The sequence below is a fragment of the Hypomesus transpacificus genome, chromosome 18 (genome assembly GCF_021917145.1).
Source record: "Hypomesus transpacificus isolate Combined female chromosome 18, fHypTra1, whole genome shotgun sequence".
Lineage (NCBI taxonomy): Eukaryota > Metazoa > Chordata > Actinopteri > Osmeriformes > Osmeridae > Hypomesus > Hypomesus transpacificus.
In genome coordinates, this window is record NC_061077.1 from 5090603 (window position 1) to 5108869 (window position 18267).

Consider the following 18267-nt stretch of genomic DNA (forward strand, 5'->3'; position numbering starts at 1 on the left):
TTTTTGCTACTTTCCCTGCCAATCCCCACTCTTCTCTATTCTACACATTTCTTACTATTTCCCCCTCTCTTTCATCTTTCCCTCCATATCTTTCTATCCCTCTCTATTCTTTGCTAAGTGCTGGCGTCTTCCCTATGGGTTAGCCTACATTTTCACTGGCTCTCAGGTCCTTCTCCTGTAGACCCTCTCCAGGAGCACCCTTTTCACATCCCCCATCTCCTGTTTATTAATAGAAATCTTCAGCACTCAAATGTGGATTGCGTCATAGTAAAGCACTAACTTCTAAAAACGACACCCTGGAATTGACATGTTGTTCTAGTAAAAGCTCTAGTGAGAATTCATTGACATGACTTCTTAATGTGGAGAGTTTTTTTCAACCACCAAACCCAGAAACTATGTGTATGAAATATGAAATAGACCCCATATAATTCTAAACTTCCTATCTGGCTCGTGTTCCTGCTCTCCCATTCAGAACACCAAGAACCCCATTTCAGCTCTGCAGAGGTCATATTGAATACATAATTTTTCAGAGTGTATAGCTGATAACTGACAGGGCTTATGTCCTCTAAATACATTTAAGTTAAAAGATAACTGTATATCCTGTAGCCATAAAAAAAAATCAAAATTATATATTCTATGTTTATACTACAATTGTAAGTTCTTGTGACCCAAGAAAAATGTCTCAGCTTGACCTTGATACTGTTTAAGGCCTGTTGCAATCACTGCACATGAACAGTAAAAGCATTCAGCTTCAAATAATTAGACTCAATAGATTAGAGACTGTTACAGAAATGCAGCCTGCAGCCGTACTGTAGATAACTGTCTTTTACCAGAGAGAAATGAATAAAAGAGAGAAACAGGAAAAACAGAACAAAGGAGGTATGAATAAGCAGTAATGAAATGGAATCTTATCGTGCATCTGAAAAGAACATCAAACAAGATCCTCAATCTCAGAAGGCAGCACTCTGTTATTAGATGCACATCCTCTTTCTCCATCTCTACATCTCCTCATTTTTCTCTCTCTCTATCCTTCTATCTCTCCCTCCCTCTCTATTTTACCCATCTCATGATGAGATGGTGAATGGTGATGTGTGTGAAAGAGTGAGTTAGAAAGAGGTATAGAGAGAGAGAGATAGCGAGAGGGATAATGCCTTCTGAATGCATGATGAATTTAGTCATCAGGCTTAGACTGACTGGGGGCCGATCGTAGCAGTGTTGTGCGCGCGAGAGAGAGAGAGGGGGAGAGAGAGAGAGAGAGAGAGTGGGGGAGAGAGAGAGAGAGAGAGAGAGAGAGAGAGAGAGATAGAGAGAGAGAGAGAGAGAGAGAGAGAGAGAGAGAGAGAGAGAGAGAGAGAGAGAGAGAGAGAGAGAGAGGGGAGATAGCATGTGAGCGAGTGTGTGCGACCGCCTGTGAGACCGTGCTCACAGGCGCTCCATCATCTACTATACCCTGCAGCCTCTCTCACTCTCCCCACCTCCTCCTGAACAGAGAGAGAGAGAGAGAGAGAGAGAGAGAGAGAGAGAGAGAGAATCACGCAACACGCCAGGGAGAAGACGACAAGAAGTGGGAGAGAGAGAGAGAGAAAAAATCTGCCGAGGCAAAGACTCTCTCCTCTCTGCACTGCTCTTTTGCTGAGCCTGAGAGGGACAGGAAAGAAGCAGTGAGCCGCAGAAATCAAACAGCGCTTCTCGACGTTGGTGCTATTATTCCTGCCGTGGCTCCAGCCCACAGAGCACTCGTCAGCGAGGAGCTCTGGAGCCCCCTGCGGAAGAGAGGATGCTAAACAACATGATGGACACGGAGGAGGGAGAGGGGGGACCCAACAGCCAGGGTGAGTGACGAAATCTGTCATGGAGATGTGAGGGGGTGTGGGTGCGTGGTACGGAGCATGTGTGTGTGTGTGCATGTGCGGGTACGTTTTTGTAAAGGGGGGGGGGGGGGGGTTAAGTGAGTTATGTTGGGGTGTCTGTCCACCTGTGTGTTTGTCCTCATAAATTTGTTTTATATCAGCGAGAGAGAAAGACACTGATTTTATCTGGAATGTTACCCCGCACTCTTTCACTGCTTTTCCCCCTGGTGTGCTGTGCTCACGCTTTTACTGCAAGGTTGCTGTGACAGGAATGATAATGGTGTTGGAGTGAGTGAGTGGGAGAAGAGAGAAGAAAAGCGATAGACCTGAGTGGGAGAAGAGTGGCGAAGAGAGATAGACATGCTCCTGATGCAGTAGAGGACCTGTCTTCTTTGGGGTTCTGTCACTTGGCTTCACCAACAGGCTGATGTTTGGGCAAGGGTACCTCCTGGGGATGCATTTGTCAACCCCCATCTGTTTGCTGAGGGTTTAGGCCATTTCCTCTGTTTACTTATCTCTCCGCTTTTTCTGAAGTTGAGTCAATATGGTCAGAGGACAGACATCCCCTGGACCCCTGAGTGTGAGTGGCGGAACAGTCAAGCCCAGAAATAGTTCCTTCCGATGGGTATGCAGAGGTTCAGCCTGTGGGTGATACATCCATCCTCCACGCTATGTAATAAGGCTTAGAGTGAACAGAGCGCAGCCCCCGCAGAGGGTCTAGGGAATCCTGTCTTTAGCTGCTTAGATTAAACTCCAGGGATTGACACAACTCATTCATGCTGATGTCTTTTCCCATCAAGAACATCATCCCATGGGCAATATGAGCCATTCACAAGGGTACTGTATATTGGCTAGTGTGTGTGTGTGTTTGTATGTGTGTGTGTGTGTGTGTTTGTGTGTATTTGTAGTCACATTTGTCACACTTTGTTCAGATTAACATTGAACTAAAGGAAATTAAATGGTTTTGATTCATGCAGTATTAAGTTGCAACCAAACTGCATTCTTATGAAAACACTTACTGAATGTGTATTTGTGTGTGAGAGAGAAAGCTTGTGAGTTCTCTCTGAAATTCAGCACTGCTGTAAGGCAGGATTAATTATGTGCTGATAAAACAAATTAATTATGAATCACAGGGATTTCCCTAAATGCAATAATCGGCTGTTATTTCTACATGCCAGTCTATTCGGCATTTTAACTTCACAGTGCAAATATGAGGCAATCCTCTAGTTCAGTAAGTACTGCAGTGTGAAGACAGTGACGCACATATTGCTCTTGGTGCTGGCACGGGCTCTTCCTCGTCCATGGTGCTGAAGTTGGTCTTGTGGAGTCATTATGTGTGAGTATGCACTGCTGCTCCGGCCCAGGGTACTTCTTCATGCAGTGGTGCACACGTTGTGGGATTAGACTCTGTCCATGGTGCTTAAGCAGCGCTGTGTGAATTCTCACTGCTGGTGCCCCACTCTATTACCAATGCTTACTCCAAATCTCTTCTTCCGAAAATGGTTGAATTTGCTCTGTTGTGAGTGTGTGTGTTTGTGGATGAGGGGTGTGGGCACCTTTAAAGAATGTGAGCGTGTGTGCGTGTGTGTGCTTGGGTGCCCATGCGTGTGTGTGCATGTGTGGAGCTCATTCTGTAGTCTCCTTGGGATCTTGTTCTGCTTCTGGTGGTGCAGTGGTCTTGGCTCATTTGGGGCTTATCATTGGTCATTGTCTTAAGTTGAGTTATTACCCTCTACTGCATAAAATGGGCACAGAGCCTGTACTGTGTGCTGTACAGAGGAGGAATATGGAGATGAAATTGGCATGCCACCACAGCTTTAACTAAGATACCACAGTCACCTCCACAGCTATTGTAGGTTGAAAACTGTGGGGTGCAGTGTAGGTCAGAGTAGACACCCTGCTCTGTGTGAGAATAAAGAGAGAAGGATTCTGGCAGGAAGACTTGGGATCGACTGCCTGCCTTGGCATTTGTCACAAGGCTCGCCATTTTACAGGATTACGGTAGAAATTGGATTAACATGAAAGACTTACTTTATGTCTATTGACTGGAGATGCAGTGAACACTGGCCCTCTTGCTGCGGTGTGTTGGTGCTGCTGAGATCACTAAAACACACACTCACACACTCTCGTCCTTCTCCTCACTGAGTAAGAAGTGATGGTGGAGACTCTGACACAGCCAAAGGTCAGTGTTCCAGGAGAAGATGGCAGGACAGTATGTGTCAGTGTGACAAATCGTCAGGACATAGTAGGACATACATCCAGATTATTACTGAAAGAAATAGATAGATAGATAGATAGATAGATAGACAGACAGAGAATATATCACTTTGCTCCTATACAAAGGTTAATTAATGTGGCCCATGTCCAATTGCATTCATTCATTCATATTTGATGATTCATGAATGGCTCAGTGAAAACAAGATATAGGCTAGGAGGCTTCAATTCTGCAGCAGAGCCTGCCATCTACTTAATGGTAATTGCTCCGTTGCTCTAATGTATAACTCTCAACATTACTACAGAAGTTGTAGCACTGGGTATTTAGGTTCTTCTGTCTGGTGGATTGTAGTGTTGGCAATGATGAAAATTGTTTTTGTTTTCTCTTTCTCTCTGTGACTAAACTCTGTCTTTTGTATCTCAAAGCGAGATATTAGGGTGAGAGACTGTGACCAGTAGGCTGCCGATTCTTGTCTTTCTTTTTTTCTCCCTATTGAGCCTCAAATATGTGCCCAGGGAGGGAGAGGCGGGGGAGTTAGAGCATGGCCAAATCAGATGACACGGGTTTAATTTTACACGTTTGTGAAATTGCTAGGGAGTAAGTGGACAGCGCAGAGGAGTGTAATGGCAAGACAAATGGAAATTGATACGCTTGATAAATAAGCTGTGGCCTGCTGTCAACTGGACAGACAGATTGTTATCTCAGGAGGGGAAGAGGACTGCTCAGCCATGACTCCCCATGATTCAGTATCCTGTGGAGTTAAAAAATAGAATTTCCTATCCTGAGTGTTTGTGTCACCGCTCAGTGTTTTTTTTGTTGCCAAGTGGGCGTGTAATGGTAACGTGCAAATACACTGGTGCCAGTGAAAAACATGCTTTCAATTGTTCAGCAAGTATCGGGTATAAGATGGCGAGGGGAGAGCATGGTTGAGACAGAGAGAGACACTGTGTAGCTTAAAGAAAGAGAGCGAAAACAAGAAACAGAAACAGACTCCTTCAACCACTCCTACCCTCCTACTCCCCAGTTTGTTTCCTAAACTATGCTTGGGTTATGTCTGACTGCATAACGCTCCATTCTTATCTGTGTGGGATTCCACATAATAACATCTTGATTATCATTCTGTATGCTGACCAGCAGAAACTGCCTTTAGAGATCAACAGAGAGAGAAAAGGGGCAAGCAGATGCAGAATCTTAAAACAAAGTCAGAATACCCCTCAGCTGCACACACACTGGGGAAGCATCTCTCGGTGAGGGTTCTTTAGCTCAGTGGAACCCAGAGACATGTCCCAAATTCCAATGATCATTAACAGCAGACGTACAGGAGCTCACAGGTGCTAGCTGACCTTTTGTTTTTCAAACTGTCATTTGAGATACATCATTATGCCACACAGCAAAATAATGAGGCGGGTCTGAGGTCCTCTCGTGGGGAGGCCAGAGAGTGATCATTGGGTACACAGAGGCAGACAGAACGAGAACACACTTAGGAAAACAAGCCCAGAACAAGGATAGTTAGTAAACAAGCTAGGCTCCTCTAAAATGTCTCTCTATTATGCTACCTTAACAACAAAAAGAATTGAACTTCTTCTCAATGCTTCAAAGAAAAACTGAGGTTGCCGAGTCCCCACTCTGCCAAGGAGCAAAGCAAATGGACGTGTTTGGCTAATCAATAGGCTATCAATGGGAGTGGTGCTGAGGTGAGGAGAGGGAAGAGAGGCTTGGGCCCTGGAATAGGCTTGATCATCAGAAACACTTTAATTCACTCCCTTTCTGTTAGAAATAAGTATTGACTTGCCTGGTGAATTATCTCCCCGCTTCAAACCCAATACTGTCTCTTATTCTGCCTAGAAACAGCAATCATAGGTTGCTTAAGCATAATTGTTTTCTATGTCATGTAATGCAAGCATGTACATGCTTGCTCCTTTGAACATGCTCAAGGATGCATTACTAATGGATGGATTCATCACTCAGGTATAGCCAACCACATAGCAGAACATGCAAACAGCACCGCGGAAATCCACTATTATCAGCATGAGCGGTACAGTATATAGTCAGGAGCAGTAGGAGCATCACTTTTTTCTCCAAATAATAATGAGCTATTTTTATCCAGTATTTACACATCCACGTCAAGTCTAGTCCATGTGTTTCTCTTTCTCACTTCTCCTAACATCTAAACAGTAATCCTTTATAATATCTATTGATCTTGATACTTATAGACTTATAGACATCAAGTGTCGTATTTAAAGTTTACTTGGAACAACAAAGATATACAGATTATTTTCATGCTATGTCTCCTTGTTTGTGTCTCTCTTTCTCACACACACACACGCACACACCTAACATACATAACTCCGCAGAGTACATTATATGCACATTGTTCATTGGGTCATTTGATAATGAATGATTGTTTCTGCTGCTGCTGTATGTACAGAGTGTGTGTATGCCCCATGGCTGCCCCCTTCCACAACACATTGTGTTTGTTTGCCCTTTTATGTGTAATCAATGATATGTCTGTTCTTCGCCTTGCAGCTGAAAGCTCCTTTAAAGACTCCTGTTGAGATCATAATCAAAGCTCGATAAATTCCTTTATGCCTTTAGTAGAATCCGAGTCTGAAAGGGATGCAGAAATAGTGGTTTTGTCAGATTACAACCTGGTCTTGTATCCCAATCAATCCTTTCCAATCATGGCCACAAATCACCTTGTCAGCTTTGCCTATAGCACTGTTGAATAAGGGCATTTTGAGGAGCATTTTGGTCCAGATATCTGGGATTTATTCACAGGAAATAGCATTAATACCCAGAAACAAATACAGTAGTGGTCTGAAATAGTGGTTCTGGTCTGGATAATGATGGACCCCAAAAGGTAAGATGGCAGACTCAAACGAGGAGAAAGGTTTAAGGTAGGCTGTACTGATGGAAGTGTTCTCTTCTGGTACTGTAGATGGACCACGAGAATATCTAAAAGACTTTCCCCTGCAGCCAGGGCAACATACTGTAGATGGTCTGGGAAGCACTTATGTGACAGCCTCTGGGGCCAGCTGAACGTTGTCATGTCTGAGTGGAAATGCAGTCAGTTGTCAGGGTGTTGTGCCATGACTGGGATGATGGGTGGAAAGAGAGAGAAGACTGTTAACATAAAGACAAACAAACCAAATGTCCGTTCCTCTTAATGCAGCAGACTACAGTACAGACAGAGTATCCAAAGACATTTACTGATTGACTGAGTCAATGTCTTGATAATGTGAATTTTCAAATTAAGGTTTTCTATCTGATGAGGGTGTAGGAGGCCGGCATGCAAAGGATACATTTGAAACTTCCAGAGTAACAATGCATTTTCAAATATGTTTAATTCATATGTCATCCAGATGACATATCGTATCTACTCTTCAACAATAAATGTACTTTCAACTAATCTTGAGCTACTGGATGTACTGTACTTATGATCCTACAATGCAAACAGATTTACTTGATGTATATTATATTTTCAAAATGTCATTCAAAATTGCACCACCAGTGCATGACAGAACAGTGAGTGACAGTGTTGCAGGAGCTGGACTGGTGATCTGCCTGCCTGCCTGTCTGTCCGTCTGTTTGTCTGCCTGCCTGCCTGCCTGTCCGTCTGTTTGTCTGTCTGCCTTCCTGCCTGCCTGTCCTTGTCTAACTGGAGCAGGTCAAAGTGAACTCCAGGGCCACCTGGTTCAGACCCTCCTGTGTTGGGCCTGCGTTGACTAGATAGGATTCATGCCATATGTAAACGCAGACCACAGAACCCACTGTGGGGTAGTCACCCACTTAACGCTTCCCATGGACCCTCTCACTCAGACCTCATGGTGCTGCTTAGTGCATTGTGAACATGTCCAACAACCCAGGCAGTGGTATTACAGCAAATGTTGGCATTCTTTTTGATGTCAGATGTAATTTGATATCTCTCTAGTACCACTTACTTTAATCCCAGAGCACATAACCCCCTTATCATTCATCACTGTATTGAAATTGATTACTTTCAGGAGAATTGCTTTAACCAAATTGCTCCCCAACATGTCACCTCTGGCCACTTCAAGGTAAATAATGAATGACTGCTGGCGTTAGGTATTAGGACCGTAGTGCTTAATGGAAGTAAATGAAACATTTCCCCTTCAAGGTTAGTGGGCCTGACCAGATGCATCTTTCTATCTCACTCTCTCACTCTGTCTCTCTCTTTCTTCCTTTCGCTCTCCCTCTAAAATTGCCTAATCTGCTGGCCAGATGTCGTCAGCTCATCCAGCACTGTTTGGATCTGAATCAATTTGCGTGATTGTCCATACGCTAATGCAGAACGACCCTATTGCAGTTTGACTGCAGGAAGACAGAGCAAGAGGAGGTGGACCTGCTCAGGTGGGGGCCTGGGCCGTTCCACTGGACATCTGCTCTCACACCTCGACAAGCCCCTGCTCTGTTAAACTCTGTTGAGAAATGGTGCAGACTGTCCCCAAAGTGAGACTAGATACATGTGCTAACTACTGTACATATAGAGTACGTGATATACTGTGCAGGTAGATAGAATTTTTTTACAATTTTGTAATCCCAGAAACCTTTTAAGAATGGTTTATATCTCTGTCAAATGTGCATTTTTTTGTATCATTTACTCAACTACTCCTTCATTCAGTCCTTTTCTGGTTCATATATCCATTGGCAGGATGTAGTGATGGAGACGAGCAGTCATTATATAATTGTGGCGCGTGTTGGGTATTATGTCATTGCAGAAGAGCATTGCATTATATAAGGTCCTCCTCTTCTTAATACCATATACAGGAATTTAATATCGCTGCTTCCTGGTAATTCCACTGATGTATTCTCAGTTGATTTACGGCTTTTCTAAATTGCGATTGCCAGCTGTTGGTGGCTGGAGTGAAGGAAAGGACACTGGCGCTGGTAACAGCAATGATGGTGGTGATGTTGATGCAGGTTAAAGATCTCAGACCGCCCCTTTGTAAGGTGGGGCGGGGATTAACCGATATTTGTGCATCCCTAGCTGGCCATGGATTTCAAGGCAGGGAGTTATGTTGAAGTTGGGCTTGCTAGGGTTGGGAATTATGTTGAAGTTGGGCTTGCTTGGGTTCTAAACCATTGTCATTATGTTATACTGTGTCCTTCATCTATTGAAGATGTCAGGATGTCTAAGTCACATTATAGATGATGTTTTATGCACTAAAACAGATAGATTGGATAAGAAGATTTAGGCCAGAACATAAAACACTCCTGTTTTTGTTTACATCAGTATTCATTAGTCAGCCAGTTTTACGTACTGTAAAACAATCACCATGACATACTGTTGTACCAGTACATAAAACCCTCACATTGGCTGCCGTAGAGTGTGTAACATCTTAACAAATTGCAGGTCTTGATGCTGTGTACCGTATTGATTGAAAATCACTCTTATCTGTCGATGCAATCAAAAGCTGTTTTGTCTTGTCCTGGCCCTGGTGGTTGCTGTGTTAACTCCCTGCTCTTTGAATGAGATCCCAGGATCAAACCTGCAGGAGTGCAGCACTCAGCTCATTATGAACTTCTCTTGTCTTAACTGAGACCTCTCGAGAACTCCATTCTATTTGATGTGGGACCACAATCAGAAGAGGTCTAGAGACCACTTATACAATGCTGATGAGAGATAGACAGAAAGCGAGGGATGAAAAGACAGAAGAAGAACCATGCAGAGCACATTGCACTAATCTTTCTGCTAAGCCAATACATCTGATGCTTTCTCTCCCACCCAGCCCTCAAAGATTGAAGATTATGAAATATAGCTCTGTCTAATCCCCCTCTCCTCGTCACTCTCCCTCTCCCTGCCAGATCCCAGTTGTCTTCAGAGGCATAGCAGGGACAACAGGTCCACAGCCTCCTCCATGACATGGCTGCCTCCTAGACTACAGCTTGCCATGAGCCCCCATTTCTTCACAGAAATGTATGTTCAAATATACTGTTCGAGACAGTAGTGGTATTCAGTATGTTATCTAGTTATGGTGGACAGACAGGCGGATGTATAGTTGTAATTCAGTAATGGAGTCGGTGTTGAGGATCGAGTGTGAAGCTGTATCTTGTGTAGATTACAGCATTGTTACAGAGCTATGTTACCTGTTCCATATCCATTGACAGACAGCCCTCCCCCTAGCGTACCGGTAATGTAGTACAAACTCACACCATCCTACCAAACTAGTCAAATAATTACCTGAGAGCCATCAATGTTTGCACTCAGTCTCCGTGAAATCCTGTCATTTTCACAGCCAGAGGGGCATACGAGGAGAAAATAGAACATCAAAGCAGGGGAACAATGCTCCAGTTCTGCTACGTCGTAGCTGCTACCGCGGCACCTATCAGCTGTGACTTCTTGCCTGATTAGCTGTGGCTGTCAACGGCGCGGGTTGATGATGCGCCAGCGTGGCGTGATCAAAGCGTTGGGTAAATGTTTTCACTGGGTAATGAGGTTCAGGAGCTGGCTGGGGGTTTTGATCATCAGAGGGGAAAGAGAGAGAGGCTGACACAAGGCAGCTGTGCCCACAGGAGGGACTGTTTGTAGTACAGGTAGTAGGGAGAGGATGCCACACAACCCATGGGTGCTAATGGAAAGCTAGGAGACAGCTTTAGGAATGTTGAACATATAGAGCATGTAGAGCATCTCAGAAAATGGGGTAGCAAGTGTCGGTGCAAACTATTGAAAAGAGTGGTCGATTAAATGGCAAAAATCCCTTTGGGGTGCCGGGGGGGGCGAGAAAGGTCTAGTTCTGTCCAGCCCTGGTGTGTACTGATCAGCACATCAACTCCAGCTCTCTGTCTCTTCCTGTTTCTCTCTGTTCTGGCTCTTATTTAACACCCTGCCCCTCCCCTTCTCCATGTCACTCTCACTTTCGCAACCTTGTTTATGACATGACAGGGCCTGTTTATAGGCCTATATTTGTATCTACAGTACAGAATCCTAATGGCCAAATCCTGACAGGAGAGGAGAAAGGACACAAACACACCCCCTCCCCTCCCACACACTCACAGTCTGGTCCACTACTCCTCTAACAGCACCATGTGTTGGAGGATAATTGATGCCAGATCATTGAACCACACATCATAGGGAAACAGCCCCAAGGAAGCTGCTCAAGGCCCACGCTCCCTCTTTATGACCATGTATGGTACTGTATGACAGACACCTACACGGAGACGCCACACATCTCCAAGCACCAATAGCAGTAGGTGCACCTGAAGAGAGGGATGGAAGGAGCTGAAGGGGGAAAGAGGAAGGAAAGAGGCTTGCATGTGTCTGGCCTCAGGGTCCCAATTGTTTTCCTCCAAATAAGCCCATTTGAGACACCCAGCAGACACTGCTGGTGCTTGCTGCCTTTCCCACTTTTTTCCACAAACAAACAAAGGCACATTTATTGTCACCAGATGAGATTAAGCATATGCATCATTGATCTTGGCTCTGAGGTCTGCTGTAATGTGCAGGGGGTCTCTGGGCTGGTTGGCATTGCAGGCACGTCTCCTCTCAGTGTCTGCTGGTTAGCTTTTCTCTCTCAGCTCTGCGGTCGGGCTCCACCAGCCAACCCAAATTCGAAGCATTTTAGTGTTCTTCTTAGTCATGAGCCTCTTAACAACAACACCTTGAAATGAACTTCCCTCAGGGAGCAAAGATACGGTTTATAGAGTAAAGGGAAAAACCCTAGTGCAGTCGTTGTGGTTGGTGCTCAAACATGCCTCTAGTCTAAAAATAGTAGCACTCTTTGGTTATTAGATTTATGAAAACAGTTGAATGCCATTTTTACAGTGAATAGAAAGAGAACCATGACATTCATTGAAATGCACAACCACTGTGGAAATGACAAGCTGTTATCAACATAAATGCATACATGAAAATCTATTTATGTTTAGCATACCAAATCTGGTCTCTTGCCACTTGCATGTTTACTGCCCCTGGCCTTCTCAGCTGCAGGGATGCAACCAGCAATCCAGGCATGTTGGTGAATATATCAGCCACATTCAGGCCAAAAAACTGAATCCTTACTCTCATAAATTAATGTATTGATGTATTTTTATCAACAAATTCAGAATCGTCATCATGGTTTTAGTTGTTCGGTCTTTGGGTAGAAACCTGCTTCCTGCCCTTTGACATGACTTTGAAGCACTGCCTGCTGAGGTTTAGGATTGACTAAGCCCAAACAGGAAAAATTGTAATCTTTTTTTTACATTGCATTGGGGACCAGAGGGGCAGGATTAGAAAGACTAACAAACAGAGGATTATCATCCAGCCAGCAAAAAGGTGGCCAGACTCGGTTTTGGGCAGAATCTTTTTTTCCATTACATTTGTGAAACTGTATTCCATGCTTTTATTGTAGGAATCCATGAACAAGCTGTCGCACAACCACAGATGTTCTGTCTGAGATTTAGGTTGACGATGTGATTCTTCTGGTGTAGTTTCACTGACAGCCAAGCATCCCATAGCATGCTCCTGGAATGTCATGTGTTGCGATGTAAGTGGTGTCACCATTGCATGACGCATGACATCCGTGTGATGAAGTTAGAGGAGCGTCCGTGTGGCTGTGTTCTGCCTGAACAAACCATGAGTAACCTTCAGCATGGAGCTGAACAGCAGCCTCGTAGACACATGCCATCCACAGATCAGCCCCCTCCTCTGCTCTTCCTCACAGAGAGGTTGCGTGTGTGACGGTCTGAAGCTCAGTGGAAGCAGCCTGTCTACAGGACTCCACTCAGCTACAGCCCTGGGCTGCACTTTAGCACCAAAGCTGTGTGTGTGTGTGTGTGTCATTTACCCCTCATCTACCTCCCTCTCACGCATCACCTACATTCTGGACTCTGGAAGGATATCACTACTGTCTGGCATCGACTATGATATGCTGTGTATACAACATGCTGTAACTGTTGTGCTGAACTGTTCAGAGGGGCACAAACACACAGGCTGATCACAGATTTAAAGAGGAATAAAGCTGTGAGCGTATGGATTCTCAGTCTGGTGTCCTTCCTCTGCAGTGTGAGCTCATTCTGTAGCCTGAGCAGCTGCCTGCACCATCGGCCAGGCTTCTCTCCTCCCGACTATATAGGTCAAGCTGCAGAGAAAGAGCTTGGCATGTGAATCAATAGAATGGACACAGCAAAATGATATACCTTGAAAGTATTTATGGAAACATCACAATTGCGTGCTATACTTCCCAGGGTGGTACACACATGCAGCCAAAGCAATTACACAACTGGCTGCAAATACACCCCTAGGGAATCTTAATAGGAATTTCTATGTACTGCTATTTCTACACTGCCTGACCTGCTTAGCTGCCTCCACAGGTCTGTGACTGCCAGTCCCCCCCGTCCCCGTCCCCCCCTCACCCTGTCACCGTCTGCTAACAAGGTAACAAACACAGGAACAGAGTGCTCTCATTATCGCCAAGGCTCCAGTGAGGAGGCGACTCCCCTGAGTATTGTCACCAGAAGCTTGGTGCTATTCTCCAGGGTGGCCATGTTTGTGCTCTGCACCAGAGGGAGCCTGTGGAGGTGTACAGACTTGTTCAAACGTGCAACATTATTTCAAAGATTCTGCAGTCTGCTTGGTGAGAACTGCATTCAAAGGCAGATCATCTAGAATAGAATCCCTTTCCCATCCAAATGCCTGATCTATTGAAAGGCAGCATGACGATTCAGAGATGAGAGCTGAACTGTCGGTGCTGGGTCCAGGAATGAGTTGGTCCAGATGACATTCGCCTGGAGAGCAGCCCACATTGCTGAGACTGCCCTAAGTGGGTCACTTCACCTCTTTTCCTCTTTACTCCAACATGGAACCCGCTCTCTCGCTTCTCTTCTCCTCTCACTTCTCTCGTCTTCTGTCGATGTTTTCTCCAGTGCCCTCCTCTTTTCTTTCCCCTCTTCTCCTGTTGTCTCCTCTCTTCTCCTCCCTTTTCCTCCAACCTCTTCTCCTCTCTTTTTCTTGTCCTCCTTGTGGCATACTTTGAAGACGGTCGACAGATTTATTTATATCCTCTCCGCTGTCAGATGGATACCTGGGCGGAGGGAGAATCCTGAGAAAGACAGTTATATAAGAACTAGAGTAGTCAGCTTAGCGCTCACACTCCACAACGAGGAGGAGGCAGGCAGCAGTAGAGCACCATGCTCTGCAATATTATGAATGCCATTTGTGAAGCCCTTCTCTTCCACCATAACAATTTCCACCCAGCAATTTTTTAACATAAGTACTCCAACATTGAGAGCCTTTTGAAGACTTATAAAGAAGGTTTCCTTGCTGTACAGAAAGTGGGTGAGAGAGAGAAGAGAGAGAGGCAGAGAGTTCTATCCCTATGCCAGTTCAACATTACTGTACATTATAAAAGTGTCCTGGACAAGGAGTGACCCAGACACTGGCCCTCTCAGTCTATTCAAACAATGCCAGCCTGCATACCAAACTCTGATTCCATTAATACCTGCAAGCCTGTCAATAGCTGTAATTTAGACAACAAGGGGCTGTAATTTCATTTGGATCAGATAGGGTCACCCTCCCACCACATCCCCCTCCTTATCTTATCTTCCCTGCACCATCTTATCTCCCCAGCACTCAGTTACCTTCCAGAATAGGAAGGGATGGAGGAGATCACAGAAAGATTGACCTGTGCCATTGACTTCAGTACACTCAAATGGTGGTGTGGAGGCAGTTTAATAATCGAATTTCTGGGACAATCTGGGTTACCCTCAGGGCCGTGTGCACGGAGTACCTATTTCAGCTGACAGCTTTACAGTGTACTAAATCTCTTTCAGTCAATCTTGCAAGGCAACAATGTGCAGGTGGTTTATTAGATTAACAGCACTGTTTATTACAAAACCAACAATGCGTGGTGTTTTAATTGGTAATGGTCGGCAATATTCTCTTCTGCCGTATGGTTTTGATGTAGATATTTAACTGTGTGAAATGCTCCACTTGCCTTTGTAAAGGGAACCATCCGTAGGTAACTCTCCAACATAAAGCTCACACTGAAGTGTGCATACCAAGTGATGTCTGGTGTCTTACAGCCATGCATGGGTAGGTAACCCAGTGTTGCTAATTGGACTTGATCACAGTTCACCTTCCAGTGACTTCAAGGACAGCTCTCCTGCAGTGACTTCCTGTCCCCCTCTACCTCTCACAGAGAAAGTGCAGTGTCATTCCTCCACTTGGTATTCCCTCCACTCTGCCTTACAGGCTGCTTACTCTTTTACACAGCAGTGAATCTTTTTGATGACAATTGGCAATGAAAGGCACATTTGACATTTCAAGTGGATGCGGTGCTGGCAGAGTGTGCTACATTTCAGAGGCATCTCTGATGGTTAGGCTGAGGATGATGAGCAGAGGAGCACTGCGACAGCAGCTCTGAGAGCCAGACAGGTGGGCAGGCAGACAGATAGGCATGCAGGCAGGGGGCATGCAGGGGGTATGCCTGGCAGCAGGCTTTGCTGACCCTACACCAGAGGTAGAGCCCTGGATCATTCTCTGCTCTGAAAGAACAGATTAAGTGACATATTTGGAGGAATTACCTGGAATTTCCCGGCCACAGTTGGTGTGGGGAGTGTGGTCATGTGGCATTTTGCAGGTAGAGGTAACAGTGAGGTTGTTGAGGTAAAGAGTCACTTCACATGCAGAGGTTAATTTCTGCCATCCACTATGGCCTCCAGCAGCTGCTAGATAATCCCCTCGAGCCTCCATTCTATTAAGCTTTTAAAAGCCGGTATAAACTGTCCATTTTGTAATAACCATGTCACATGAAGGGTACAAGCTCCAGCTTTGGCCTTGCGTCCACTCAGAGGGTAACCTGTCTTGTTCTCAGGTCACTGCTACCCTGTCTGAGAGAGAAGGGAGCACAAACAGACAGAGAGAGGCTTCTAAAAACAGATTGCATGATACATTTTATGGCGATGTGGCTTTGCTACAAAAAAGTGGGCATGATAAATTTTTGCTGTGGCTTTTTTTTTGCCAGATCATTAACTTGACAGGGACACGTCACCAAGACATGATAATGCTGTTGCCTTTAAATGTGCCACTAGGATGACAAGTCAATTATTTTAGGGCTGCAGTGGCAATTAGACGGTAAGGAAAGGAAAATGGCAGCTTAACTGCCATGCAGCATCCCGCTTTCCTAAATGCCATAGCTCAGCTGGGCTACAGAGGCACAGGGGTTTCATCCAGCCAGCTAATGAACTCTGGAGCCTTGCTCACACTTTCTGCCAGCGGGTTAACAGTGGGCTCTGACAGCAGCATGTACAATTTTAGATTCTGAGTTTAACACCCTTTGTCGGCAGTTTTAAGCCCTTAACCTCCAGCCCTGTGTATGCTAATTCATAAGTCTAGTCATTGAGCTGCAGGAGTACAGTGGGCCTTTCCTCAGCCTCTCTCAGGGTGCTGCTGGCACCAGTGTGTGGACTGGCCACAGGGGGTTTAGCCCTCACTGTTTGTTGCTGCTGTGTCCTGTGTGTTGGAGATATCCATAAGAGTGTGTGTTTTATGTGTTCATCTGTGTCTTGGTCTGTGCCAGTTTTTGTGTGCATACGTGTGTGGAGGTGTCCATTTGTGTGTGCATATGTGTGTGCCTGTGTTTTCATGCATTAATATATTCATGCAGGCACATGGACTATCACACATCACACATCTTTGAGGCGAATGCCATGGGCAGCCTTGATATGGGTCAGCAGAGGCTTCTCTTCCTCTCATTTCCATGTGATGTCTGACCTATAAAATGAGTCCGCAGGATGGCAGGGATTACAGTAGCTCTGTGTTCTGTCTACACGTCCAGATTACCTCCACAAACAGACAATGCTCATTCAGCCAATGGCTGGTAATCCCTCAGGTGGAAGCCTGGGAGTCTCGCATCGACTCAGTGCTCATTATCAGCACCTTTGATGCGTCAACACTGTTTTCTTTTGTAGTATGTTGCATTCATTTCTGCAAGCGAGGCTTCCCTTCCTATGAAAGCAAACCCCCTCCTAAGTGTTTGACCAGCTGTTTGGCCCCTGTCCAACTAAACTAATCTCTCGGTGACTGATCAGGTTCTCATTTCTCCCTCAGACAATCTTTAGGATGATGTTGAAGTTCTTCGTCACGGACGTTGGTCTGTTCCCCCTCATTTTCTCCCTCATCCAGTCAGCAAGCTCCCCTCCCTCACCCCACATTATCCGCCCAGAGTGGCTGCTCATTGAGCCAGTGGTCACCATATGACCATGTGAAAACGTGCCCATTCATTCAGAGACATCCCCCAGGCCCCTCTCACACAGCAAGGGAAATACTGGATGATAACAGGGGGATCTGCATGCGATTAAACAAATATAAAACTGTGCATGCAGTTGACATTCAGCACGCAATACATTTCTGAGGTTGTGGTTTCTGGTGTACTTGTACTGTGTTATCTTGCTCTCAACATCTACCATTCAGTGCACAGAATTTGTCTGTAAATGAATTATTCAGTGTGTGAGCCCTCCAGCCAAAGCAATCAATTAGTCACCATTTGTATTGGCACTGTTGTCTTCATAACTAATGCTGTGAGGTTAACTCTGGAATTTTAGATGCCTCTGATTTACAGTTTGTGTCAATGAGATAATCAATAACAGGCTCTGTGTCTGTCTGGGTTCAGTTTGAACACACCATGATTTGGGCCTGAGGGAGATAAGGATTCATCGAGTTGTGGCTAGTGTCAGGAGTGTGTGTGTGCTGGAGGAGAGGGGGGCACAGCGGGAAGGTAGAAAGCAGGAGAAGAAGGTTGAATTTAGAGGTGTCAATCATTAGAAAGCGACAGGCAGGTTTCTCTGTGAGGCTCCACACACCTGATCTCCACAGATAAGCAGCAGCATCCAGGCCTGACCTGGGCCCTCTGAGCAGGTGGGCCACTGAAGGAAAGCTGTCTAATTGGGGGGTACTTGCATTGAGAAAGATTCCTGAGACAGACTCAAAATCTGACCTCGTCGCTTTTAATAAAGTCTTTTTTCTCTTTACTCCTGTTGTTCAGTGAACCTTGCTGCTAGCTAGATACAGTATGTCATGTCCGATCCAGATTGGACATGAACCAGCACCTCAGACATTCTGATCATCTATGACTTTAAGTTGAAGGCAGAACATTGTTTCCATAATGGTAATAAACCTGTCCAGAAGTATCACTCACAATGTTGACCTACATGCCCCTTTGTATAGCTGTATGGTCAAAAAGAATGGTTCATGTTCCCAAATTC

At 45.2% G+C, this 18267-nt stretch overlaps 1 protein-coding gene across 1 annotated transcript in view; it reads left to right on the top strand.

The window, feature by feature from the left end:
• The first annotated feature begins 1771 nt into the window (after nt 1-1771).
• The window catches only part of slc12a5b (solute carrier family 12 member 5b), a 36137-nt gene continuing 19641 nt past the window's right edge, over nt 1772-18267 (top strand). Inside the window, exon 1 of the mRNA XM_047040934.1 lies at nt 1772-1832. Coding sequence (XP_046896890.1) covers nt 1778-1832 — 55 coding nt within the window. The 5' untranslated portion in view covers nt 1772-1777. The remainder of the gene's footprint in view (nt 1833-18267) is intronic.